We start from the raw sequence: 9,748 nt of genomic DNA, 5'->3' as shown, positions 1-9,748 counted from the left end.
CAGTTTTTAAACTTTTAATTTACAAAAAGGCACATAACTATTGGACTATTCAGTTGTTTTGGCTTCCTCTGGATTTGGAGGCTTCCTTTTCAGAGGAATAACATAGATCCCATTCTTGGCCTCTTTTAGTCTCCACCATCGGCCCAACCTGAACAGACAGAGACAGAAACTGAGAATCAGAGGTATTCACACCAAACAGACTACATGTGAAGCAAAATGTGAAACCGACCCCAAACGGGATCAAAGTTTGTTTCATGACCCCACTCTCTTTTACAGACTGGAGTTTCGAACTGTGACAAAGAGATCTGACGATGTCCAAAAATAAACACTGGTGTTTAACCCTCATCCTGCAGAGTCTCGCACCTTTATACAGATCAGTTGTGTGACAAGACAGAATCAATGTCAATCAGACATCAGAATACAACCTAATGTTCAAAATATTGTGCAAAATCACAAATAGAAACTCTCACAGAAATGATCACCTTTACCAAGGAGGTGATGTTTTTTTACCACTGTCTGTTTGTTTAGTTTAATCAGCAGGATAACGCAAAAAACACTGATTGGATTTCCAGGAAAACTTGGAGGAAGGACGGGACACGGACCAAGAACGAACACATTACATTTGGCAGCGGACCTGGGACTGTTTCTAATCACTGTAATTAACATTGTCAGATAAGGCGTTTCTTGCCATTTTCACCAGTTTCTGAGGAAATACTGCATGGGTCTTGATTTCAAAATTATATTTAGAGGACTGATATATACGAGTGTGTGCAAATGTGGTGCAGATCCAAATAAAAATCTGTATGTTGTGGACTTAAAAAGTGGTTTCATAGGGTGGCAGGATGTTATCAGCTGCTGTAAGGTAACAAATACAGATAAAACCCTGTAACAGCTCAACAGTTTATATTATCTAATAGTTTTAGAACTATGTCCAAGCAAACATGGCAGATTTGGATTTCAGGGGGACTGTTGGGCCTTGGCGGAGGTGTGTGCTCTACTGAAGCCAATCTGATATTTGACTGTCAAGTTTGGAGGCAGGCCCGAGGAGACTGGCTGTTTGAGTTCCTATTACAGAGGGAAATGAAATCTTACTTTATCCTTCAGGATACGTCCAGAATGTCCACTCTGATTTTAATTACAGTGCTTTAATAACTTTAGGAAGCAGAAAACCCCCCATAACAAACAAAATCTGCAAATCTAATTAAAGCAACATTTATGAGTCGTTTAAATTCAAATTAAGGTCAGATTCATGGAGACGTGTCTGAATTTATTCATCAAATTAGAGGATAAACTGTCCTTAAAGGTGACCGAAGTCGTCACATTCAGGGTAAGTGAGCTGGCTGGACGTGTAGCATGAAATATACTGACATATAGAAGAAGTACTTTTCTGGTGAGTTCAGCAACATGACCACACTCCTCTGGCATATACGTTCATCTAGTCTGTGAAGCCAGTCGGTTCTGTGCTGACTCTTTCTTGAATGATGTTTGTTTGTACAGAATTGAGAGAAGAAGATTATTTTCAATTCATCCATCCATCCATCATCTATACCACTTGTCCTCCTGAGGGTGACGGGGGGGCTGGAGCCAATCCCAGCTGACATTGAGGTCGCCTGCCCATCACAGGACAACCATTCACGCTCACATTCTCACCTATGGCCAATTTAGAGTCCCCAATTAACCTAACCTCAATCTGCAAGTCTTTGGACTGTGGGATGGAGATTGACTCCCCGAGAAAATCCATGCAAACACGAGGAGAACATGCAAACTGAACACAGACAGACTGCGGCAAAACCGGGATTAAGAACCAGGAGGCAACAGTGTTTACCACTGCACCATAGTGCTGCCCTATTCTCAATTCAGGAAATGAAAATATATTACCATCCAAAAACAGCTCACTAACTTTTACCCAGTGTAAATAACTACAGAGTTTGAGTCTGTCCAACTGATCAACACTGCCATCCAGTGGATATTTCCGTCACTGACACTGAGCCTGGGATAACGTTAATAAGCCGACAGCAACTTTACAGACAGTTACTATGGAAACATGACCATTAAGTTCAGTTACCTGTGCTCCTGTCCAACTCCTGCCACCAAAAACTGACCAGAGCTCGAAAACTTCAGACTGTTGACAAAACCAGACTGGGAACAAGAGCAGATGGAGAAACAAAATTAGACATTTTGAAAATGCAGCTGATGTGGCTGCCAGGAAAGCGTACATGAATATTTAGAAATAACGTGAACTTAGTTGAAAACGCATCTTATGTAAACATGAGCATATTAACAAAGGAGAGGAGGAGGTAGGAGCTTACCACTGGTACAGTGAATAGACGCTCCAGCCCACGGTAATTCTGGCCACACTTCCAGAGCTGCACATGTGAGTTGTGTGAACCTGTACAGAAAAAAAAACATTGTTACTAATAGAAAGTATAACACTGCAAGTACAGCTTAGCTACATATGAGTGAAACCACTGTCACAAGTATGTACTAGTATGACACTAAAATAAGTAAATGTATTAATTATGCTGATTAAGTTTTATTCAAGAAATAATGAGAAGTTAATTGAAAGCGTCCTGGACATTTTGATGTGTTATTAAAAAGCTTGTGAAGAGGACTCTCACAGCCACAGGCACCTGAGGCGGCAGTATCCGAGTTGTGAAGCGCCGCCACTGAAGAGACCCAATGAGGCTGCTGCAGCCCTGCGTCACCATGGCAACCGTGCGCCTTCTTCACAGTGCTGAGAGGCTTCTTCTTGTTGACACTCCAAAGAGACACAGAGCTGAGGTCGTGCATAAAATTGAGAGAGGGCAACATGAGTGGATCTGTAAGCACGGTGAGGTCACAGACAATTAAACTGCAACTCGTGTCTTACCCATCATCAGCTCCTGTGATCATGTGCTCTTCATTTATGAGCTGGATGCAGTCGATTGAACCCCTGTAGGGGGACAGAGTAAAACAGATGATGTCAGTCTTTCTGTATGTATGCATTTAGTTTTTTTTTTACCATTTACAAACCTGCCAGTACACTTAAATGTGAACTGGTTCCTCACTGGTTTAAACAAGCTTGACTCAGAAGCACAAGCAACAGACAAAGAGAGAGACTCACTCGTGGCCATGGAAAACCAGCTGGGACTCCTCAGCTATCTTCCACACCCTCACGGTGCGGTCCCGTCCTCCTGTGGTCACACAGCGCTCACGGCTCAAACTGTCCAGTCCTGTGATAGTATCCTGATGCCCGAAGCTGCAGAGATTCACAATCACAGTTACATTCACACAATCAAGAGGAAATGCGAGTGTTAGCAGAGATTCATTATTAGTTACTCACAGAGTCTCCACATATGCATTCTCATCCACGTTCCAGACCTTGACTGAGCGGTCATGAGATGCGCTGTACAGATCATGAGATCCCTTCCTGAAAGACAGACCCTGAGAAGAAAGAGGCAGTTTATAATTCACAGGTCAACCTCAGACAGAAGATAAAAAAAACCATTGAAGATATTGTTAAATGGGAGAGAGGGAGGGAGAGCTTACCGACACAGGGCCTTTGTGTCCTGTGAATTTATAAAGATGTTTACAGGTCTCTGCCTCCCAGATCATGATCAGGTTGTTCATGTCTCCAGTCGCCTGAAAAGATGTGGAGATAGTGGGTGTTAATACAATATGAGGAAGCTCTTGGCTACAGTGGTTAAATATGGAGGTTTTCCAAAACCGACAGAAGCAGAATATATTGACTGAGCACAACTCACCAAGTATTTTCCATCTGATGATATGGCCATGCATAGGATGTGGGCTGTGTGTCCAACATGCCGATCCCCTGTGCCCTTCCTTCCACCGGGTATCGTGTGCAGTTTCTTCCCGCTCTCCACATCCCCTTGAGATGTATGAAAAAGGAAACTGAACTCGGACTCTAGAACAAAACTATAAGCTATGGCAACTATAAGTTTCATAAAATGGCTTCATAGGATTTCATTGTATACTAACACTTAATGATGGAGCAGTCTTTGGCAGCAGAAAAGATGCACTTGTCATCGGGGGAGATGACCAGACAAGTAACTGGAAGTTTGTGTCCTCTTAACAAACGGATCTCTGAAGCTTCTGGTTGTACGAGCTAAAAAAGAAAGATGGGAAATCAAATAAAAGGCCATTTGTTTATAAACAGTTTTTTACCCAGGTAAAATAACCGAGACTAGGAATGTCACGAGAACCGATACTTCGGTACCAAAGCATATAGGTGTGTGTGTGTAAGTACATTGCGTGTGCAGCCATTGAATTATACCTGATAACTCAAATCTCACAATTTTCCCACATGCCACTATTCTGTTTTATAATGTTAATAGTCTTTTCTTTTTATTTATCACCTGAAGGCTACATAGCCACTTTTGTGTTTTGTATGTTAAAATATTGTTAATAAAGGAGTGTGTGGTGAAGTTAATGGGATTTACTGTTTTCTTTTTCGCCTTGGTATCAAATTTGGTATCGAGAATCGTGGACATCCCTGCCGAAGACATTGAAATTCATGTACTCACATCTTTGGCAATAAATCGCTGAAGTTTTCCTTTCTGTTCAAGCTGAGGAGAAACACATGCACACAAAGATAAATAACATAGACCTGTGAATGATCTTAAACATTAAATCCACAATCAATGACGAAGAGGAGTTTAAAACCCCAACCTTCACTGAGGAAAAATAATCATGCTATAAACTTTCAAGAAACAATGTGACATTTAGCGTGATATTGACAGATTTGTTTTGGCCATATCGTCCAGCCCTACTTCAAATATACTGGTTTGTCACACTTACCACTTCTTCTTCGAGTCTTCCTGCGACCAGATCCGTCTCAAAGTCTTCTGCTTCGGCTTTATTTTCATCTGATAACGACAGACATCACACAATAAACAAACGCCTGCACTGACTACACCGTCAGACCTGCATGCCACATGGAAGACATGAGTTTACCTGCTTCCTTCAGCTGTTCCAGGTACAGTTTGGCTAATCTCAGCTTCTTCTCCTGTGGCGTCTCCCCGTAGTCCTTCTCCTCGACCACCGGTCTCTTCCTGGACCCGATGGGACTGAGCACACGGACAGAACGAGTTCACAACAGCTAGGGAGCAATCATGAATTCATATCTATAACAAACACGTGAGAAAATTCACCCTTCATTTTCAGAGTCGCTGGAAATCTCCTCGTTGTATCTGGCGTTGGTTTTCTTCTCTCGTAGTTTGCTCTTAGCCCCGGGATCTCCATCTCCCTGCAGCAGGAGAAAACACCGGTGTTACAGTTTTATAAGAACAATACGTTAGCACTAAAAACTGTGTAAAACGTGTTTGAGCGACAGGTTACATCCGGCGAGTCAAACTGCTAGTTAGCTCCCTTGCTAACAGTTGTGCTGACTTACTTTTCGTTTCGGCGCCGCTACATATTTCCCCTTTCTTGCTGATTTGGGGTTTTCTTTCGACTTTATAAAAAAAGACGACATATTAAAACGAGGCGTCTCAAACTAAACCAGATTCCTCCACAAGTCAACACGGCTCTGAACCCACATGGGTACACGCCAACCAAACTAGGAAGCGCAACACTGTTTCAACTCAGGCGCTGATTGGCTGCTGGAAGCGGTATCTCCCCATTGTCCCGCCTTTTGCTGAAACTCTGCGTTTGCATTGGTTTAACTTGTAATTTGTTCCTGAGCAGGAAACTGTACTTGGTAAAATTCTTCCCCCGGGGAATAAGTTTCCGAAAATTAGTTCCGCACACAATTGTAAAAAATCTAAACACGGTCATAATACAAACATGTGCAGCCTCTGTGGTGGGAGATAATCTCAACATTCAGCATTTCACGCATATTCAACCGCAAATGATTTGCGTGGCTGTTTTAATTGAGCCGTAATTGTAGGAGGATCCATGTAGTGTACTACTGCAGTAGTACTACTACTTCCTCTACTACGCAGTATTTTTTCGTTTACTGCGCTGGCTTTGTCCTCAGTGAGTGTCGTCACAGTTTATCCCTGAGGTCGAGCCGAGCTGCCAGGTGAGCCTCCCCTCGATCACACGTATTGATAATGTATCGGTAATGTGTTGGAGGACAGGTTGTGTCCCTCATTGTCCGCAGCTGGAGGCTCGGGAGTCCGGGGGCTTGGGGGGTTTGGATGCAATAGGAACTAACTTTTCATCCTTGTCTCTCACGGATGAGTTTAAGATAAATCGTGAGTAAAAGAGAGAAGTGGAAAAAAGTTGAGCCCAAAAGTTTGATTTCAACCTGTGCAGAAAAAACAAAGATGTCTGAGGAGTCAGCTGACCACCCATCTCCTCTCTTCACATCGTTTTTCACTTTTCTTTTCTTTTTTTCCTTCTTTTTTTAGAGTTTTCCATCCTCATGCCACCCAAGCGAGGCGCAGGGACGAGCCCAGCACAGCTGCCCATGAAGATGATAAAGGTCTGTCCAGATGTTGCGGAGTTTGGCTGTGATCCAGAGGTGGAGAAGTATGGGCTGCCCGAGGAGTCCAGCTACTCCCCCTTCCACAGCAACGAGGTGAGGGTCTGTGAGTGTGTCAGTGAGCACATCAGCCTCACCATCTTCATCTCGAGTGTTGATCTGAACTGTTCCCGCGTTGCAGAATGACAACATTGAGTTTGACGAGGAGCACATCGCAAGTCCAGGCATCAGAACGGACACCATCAGCCTCCTCATGAAGATCGAGCAGCTGCAGGCTCAACTCAAGTATGAACGCAGATGTCGAATCCTGGCCGAGAGGGAGCTGAGGGAGATGAAAGGTGGGAACAGATGGTTTCTTCATGTATCAATGAATATGTTCAAAAAATATATATAGACGTGTCTGTTGAAGCCACACAGTTGGTGACTCATTGTGATCATAGCTTTCTTCAATCCTCAAAGTCAACTTTATTGTCTGTGTACAGGACATAGACGGTCGTTTCTCTCTGATACATACAGGTAGATGGAACATGGTGTCATCTCTGTCACACTTTTGTAAATGTGGGAGATATAATGACACAAAGAGAAGGTTGTATTCCATCAATAAACACATATTACACGTGTTGCATTGTCAAGGTTGAAGCCTTTTGAAATGAAAAAAAACTTTGTTTATAGAAATTAAAGTTATTGCTTTAATTTGGAAAGTACAGTGTAGTTTGATGCTAGTTAATTAACTTGCAATTAAATTTTAAAAAATGTATTTATAGTGCATTAATTAACATAATTTTTCAATCAATTATCCACTAATCAATGAATGGATATTAACCTGGATTTAAATGGAATTTTTCTTCCACAGACATTTCTATTCCAATAGTATTGATTTTCATTCATATTTCTTCAAATTTTCCTGCAATTTCCATCTCACATATTTGGAGCCTAAAATATGAAAATCTAAATATGTGGCCCAATCAAATCCATTTTGTTTTTCTCCACCAAAGTAACGAGATGTAGAGACGGTTTTCCAATTAACATCTGGACTGTGTGACACAAGATGTTTTGACAGACTTCTGGTTGTTCTGCAGAACTAAGATTTATGATCTCCTTTCCATTCCTAAAGCAGCTCAGAGCTTAGACTGTAAATATACAATGTAATGATTTAAATAGTATAAAGAATAAACAGCGTCAACATTTCTAATCAGACTCAACACTTTGCAGAAATGAACACTCTCATGATGCAGATGAGGCACACGGCACATGAACTGCGAGTCACCCTGGATCATGTTCTTCAAGGAGGCGAAGCAGGAGTTGAATCTCAAAACTCTCAAGATGAAGCCATCTCTTTCCTGGCTGAGCCTGAGATGAGAGCAGTTCATAACATCCCAGAGGTCAGAGGTCACATATTCCTCATCCTGTAATAATAGCACAATTTTTGGGAGGATTCAACTTGTTCACTGTCTGTGCTACAGTTTGAAGATATTTTTATGATCAGATTCATTTTGGAACTCATTATTTTCTTTGTTTTTCCCTCAGGACGACAACAGCTTTCTATTTCTCGCTGAGAATCTCAGAGTACCAAAAAACCTTTATGAGCGCATCGCAGAGATCGCGGACTACAAAAAATACACGTCAGCGCTGCTGATGATACTTTTCGACAGAGAAACGTTGGCCACGCACTCTCTGCAGGGCCGGAGGAACACCTTCACTGGAGATGATTGTCACAAGCCTCAGCTACCACCGGAGATCCTGAGGAATATAATTGGTAAGTTTCAGAACATTTGATCATCATTGACTCAGTTCAGATCGGATTTTAACATCCTTTGATCCGATCACTCAAACCGCATTCAGAGGTGGTCTGGGATTTATGAGGCCATATCCTTTTTTGCTGTGTAAGCGTGAAAAAGAGGAACTTAAAACGGGCGGCTTGTGATTGGCTCTCTCAGGACGGATGTTAATACCCGGTCTGAACAGGGTCATTAAATTGTAAGCGCACAGAGCTGCTCGTTATATTTAGTGTTGATTCAACAAAATTGAGATTAAAACGTAATAATGTTTCTTTTTCCAGAGCATGTGGCCGTCAAGTTTGGTGTTGACGGCAGCCAAATAAAGACTGCGATACGCACAAAGTTGAATAACGAGGACAAACTGTTAAAGAAGAGGATGGGTTTGAGTAAAGCTGAAAACAAAGTGATAATCGATCAAAGCTTTTGTCAAGATGCGTCACTCCTGCCTGAAAATGAACCAATGAGAAGTGACTCTCAGTTATAGCATTTCAAGTCTGTCTTTATTTGTTGGTTTGCTGGTTTTCATGTCTGGTAGAAACGAGTGACAGATTATCTTTGTTAATCCACTAGTTTATTCAGTAATGGAATCTAGTCCGTGTGGTCAATAGGTTTTTAACTATTTGTTTTTTTTCCGTTCAGAATTCTTACTTTTTTTTACTTTGACAGCTGTTTTTGTTGGTTGTACTGTATGTTCAAAAAGTGTGAAGGTTAGTGTGGTGACCCAATGAGGTCACTGGACGGCACTATAAAATGTCACGTGGTGTCGACAATAAAACGTTATTTCAGTTGCGGTAGTAAGTGGCTGTGTCTAGATAAGTCGACCACATTTATTCAGCCGTTGTGTGTTTAACGTAGGAACTGTTTGAAATGATAGAGATCTCGTTTGTACCTTGTTCTTTACAAATTGTGCAATGCATCAAGTGTTTTTGAAGAATAACTTTTGTAGTTTTAGAATAAGCCAGAAGTGATCTTCCTGCTTCCACAACATCTACTACTCTACTTCTCTGTTTGTTGTGCTTCACCATGTAAGGGCCAATAAACCTTTGGAACACTTGAATCCCTCCATCGGTGTAGTGAGTTCCATCAGGAATATAGTTTTACTTTTAACCGGGACCAGCAGATGTCAGTGCTGCGCTCTGTTTACAGGCGCTGCAAAGATTTATCCAAGGATTTATCCCACTTCCCTAAAGGGTGCAGTTGGGAGGAATCATGGAATAGGATCAACTCCATCTGAAGAAGAAAGTTGTGTGTGTGTGTGTGTGAGGGTAGACCTTATGGAGTGAGGACATTTTTTGGAAAGACTTGCTTTTAAGGTTAGGGATAGAATTAGGTTTATGGGTTAGGGTTATTCATTTAGTTGTGATGGTTAAGGTTAGGGTAAGGGGCCAGGGAATGCATTATGCCAATGAGTATCCTCTTGTGTGGGAAATGGTGAACGAAATCCAAGCGAAAGCAAGCATCTCATTGGAGAAGAGAATAGGGGAGCGTGTGTGAAGACAGTGGACAGTGTGTGACAGTCACAGCCACACACTGACTGATGTAA

At 41.9% G+C, this 9,748-nt stretch overlaps 2 protein-coding genes across 4 annotated transcripts; one reads left to right on the top strand and one right to left on the bottom strand.

Annotated features, from left to right (window-relative positions):
• rrp9 (ribosomal RNA processing 9, U3 small nucleolar RNA binding protein) lies at positions 1-5,605 on the bottom strand. 2 transcript variants are annotated; one of them, XM_035152082.1, is made up of 15 exons: positions 5,393-5,605; positions 5,151-5,245; positions 4,954-5,066; positions 4,798-4,865; positions 4,524-4,565; positions 3,979-4,105; positions 3,744-3,868; positions 3,529-3,621; positions 3,323-3,423; positions 3,104-3,238; positions 2,870-2,932; positions 2,619-2,776; positions 2,310-2,389; positions 2,066-2,139; positions 1-148 (listed from the first exon to the last, which is right to left on the bottom strand). In XM_035152082.1, the coding sequence occupies exons 1-15, from the start codon at positions 5,471-5,473 to the stop codon at positions 46-48; spliced, it is 1,458 nt and encodes a 485-aa protein (XP_035007973.1). In that variant the 5' UTR covers positions 5,474-5,605; the 3' UTR covers positions 1-45. The 2 variants fall into 2 exon arrangements, with proteins under 2 accessions (XP_035007973.1, XP_035007974.1); XM_035152083.1 differs by having other exon boundaries at positions 2,631-2,776; positions 5,393-5,604.
• Positions 5,606-5,742: 137 nt separating this feature from the next.
• LOC118104841 lies at positions 5,743-9,268 on the top strand. Of its 2 annotated transcripts, none has more exons than XM_035152084.2 (6): positions 5,743-6,197; positions 6,354-6,523; positions 6,609-6,765; positions 7,640-7,809; positions 7,955-8,183; positions 8,487-9,268. In XM_035152084.2, exons 1-6 carry the CDS (start codon positions 6,065-6,067, stop codon positions 8,687-8,689), a joined length of 1,062 nt encoding a protein of 353 aa, XP_035007975.1. In that variant the 5' UTR covers positions 5,743-6,064; the 3' UTR covers positions 8,690-9,268. The 2 variants fall into 2 exon arrangements, with proteins under 2 accessions (XP_035007975.1, XP_035007977.1); XM_035152086.2 differs by having other exon boundaries at positions 5,744-6,022.
• Positions 9,269-9,748: the final 480 nt, after the last annotated feature.

Source organism: Hippoglossus stenolepis, chromosome 3 (assembly GCF_022539355.2).
Source record: "Hippoglossus stenolepis isolate QCI-W04-F060 chromosome 3, HSTE1.2, whole genome shotgun sequence".
Taxonomy (NCBI): domain Eukaryota; kingdom Metazoa; phylum Chordata; class Actinopteri; order Pleuronectiformes; family Pleuronectidae; genus Hippoglossus; species Hippoglossus stenolepis.
This window is presented reverse-complemented; position numbering and strand designations above follow the sequence as displayed.

Excerpts from the sequence above, each read along its gene's own strand:
- rrp9 (XM_035152082.1), bottom strand. The coding sequence starts at position 5,473 with ATGTCGTCTTTTTTTATAAAGTCGAAAGAAAACCCCAAATCAGCAAGA. Across the intron at positions 4,106-4,523 it reads AGCGATTTATTGCCAAAGAT|CTCGTACAACCAGAAGCTTC; the intron begins GTGAGTACATGA and ends TTTCTTTTTTAG. Across the intron at positions 2,140-2,309 it reads GTCTATTCACTGTACCAGTG|TCTGGTTTTGTCAACAGTCT; the intron begins GTAAGCTCCTAC and ends TCTTGTTCCCAG.
- LOC118104841 (XM_035152084.2), top strand. The coding sequence starts at position 6,065 with ATGTGTTGGAGGACAGGTTGTGTCCCTCATTGTCCGCAGCTGGAGGCT. Across the intron at positions 6,766-7,639 it reads GGAGCTGAGGGAGATGAAAG|AAATGAACACTCTCATGATG; the intron begins GTGGGAACAGAT and ends AACACTTTGCAG. Across the intron at positions 8,184-8,486 it reads GATCCTGAGGAATATAATTG|AGCATGTGGCCGTCAAGTTT; the intron begins GTAAGTTTCAGA and ends TTCTTTTTCCAG.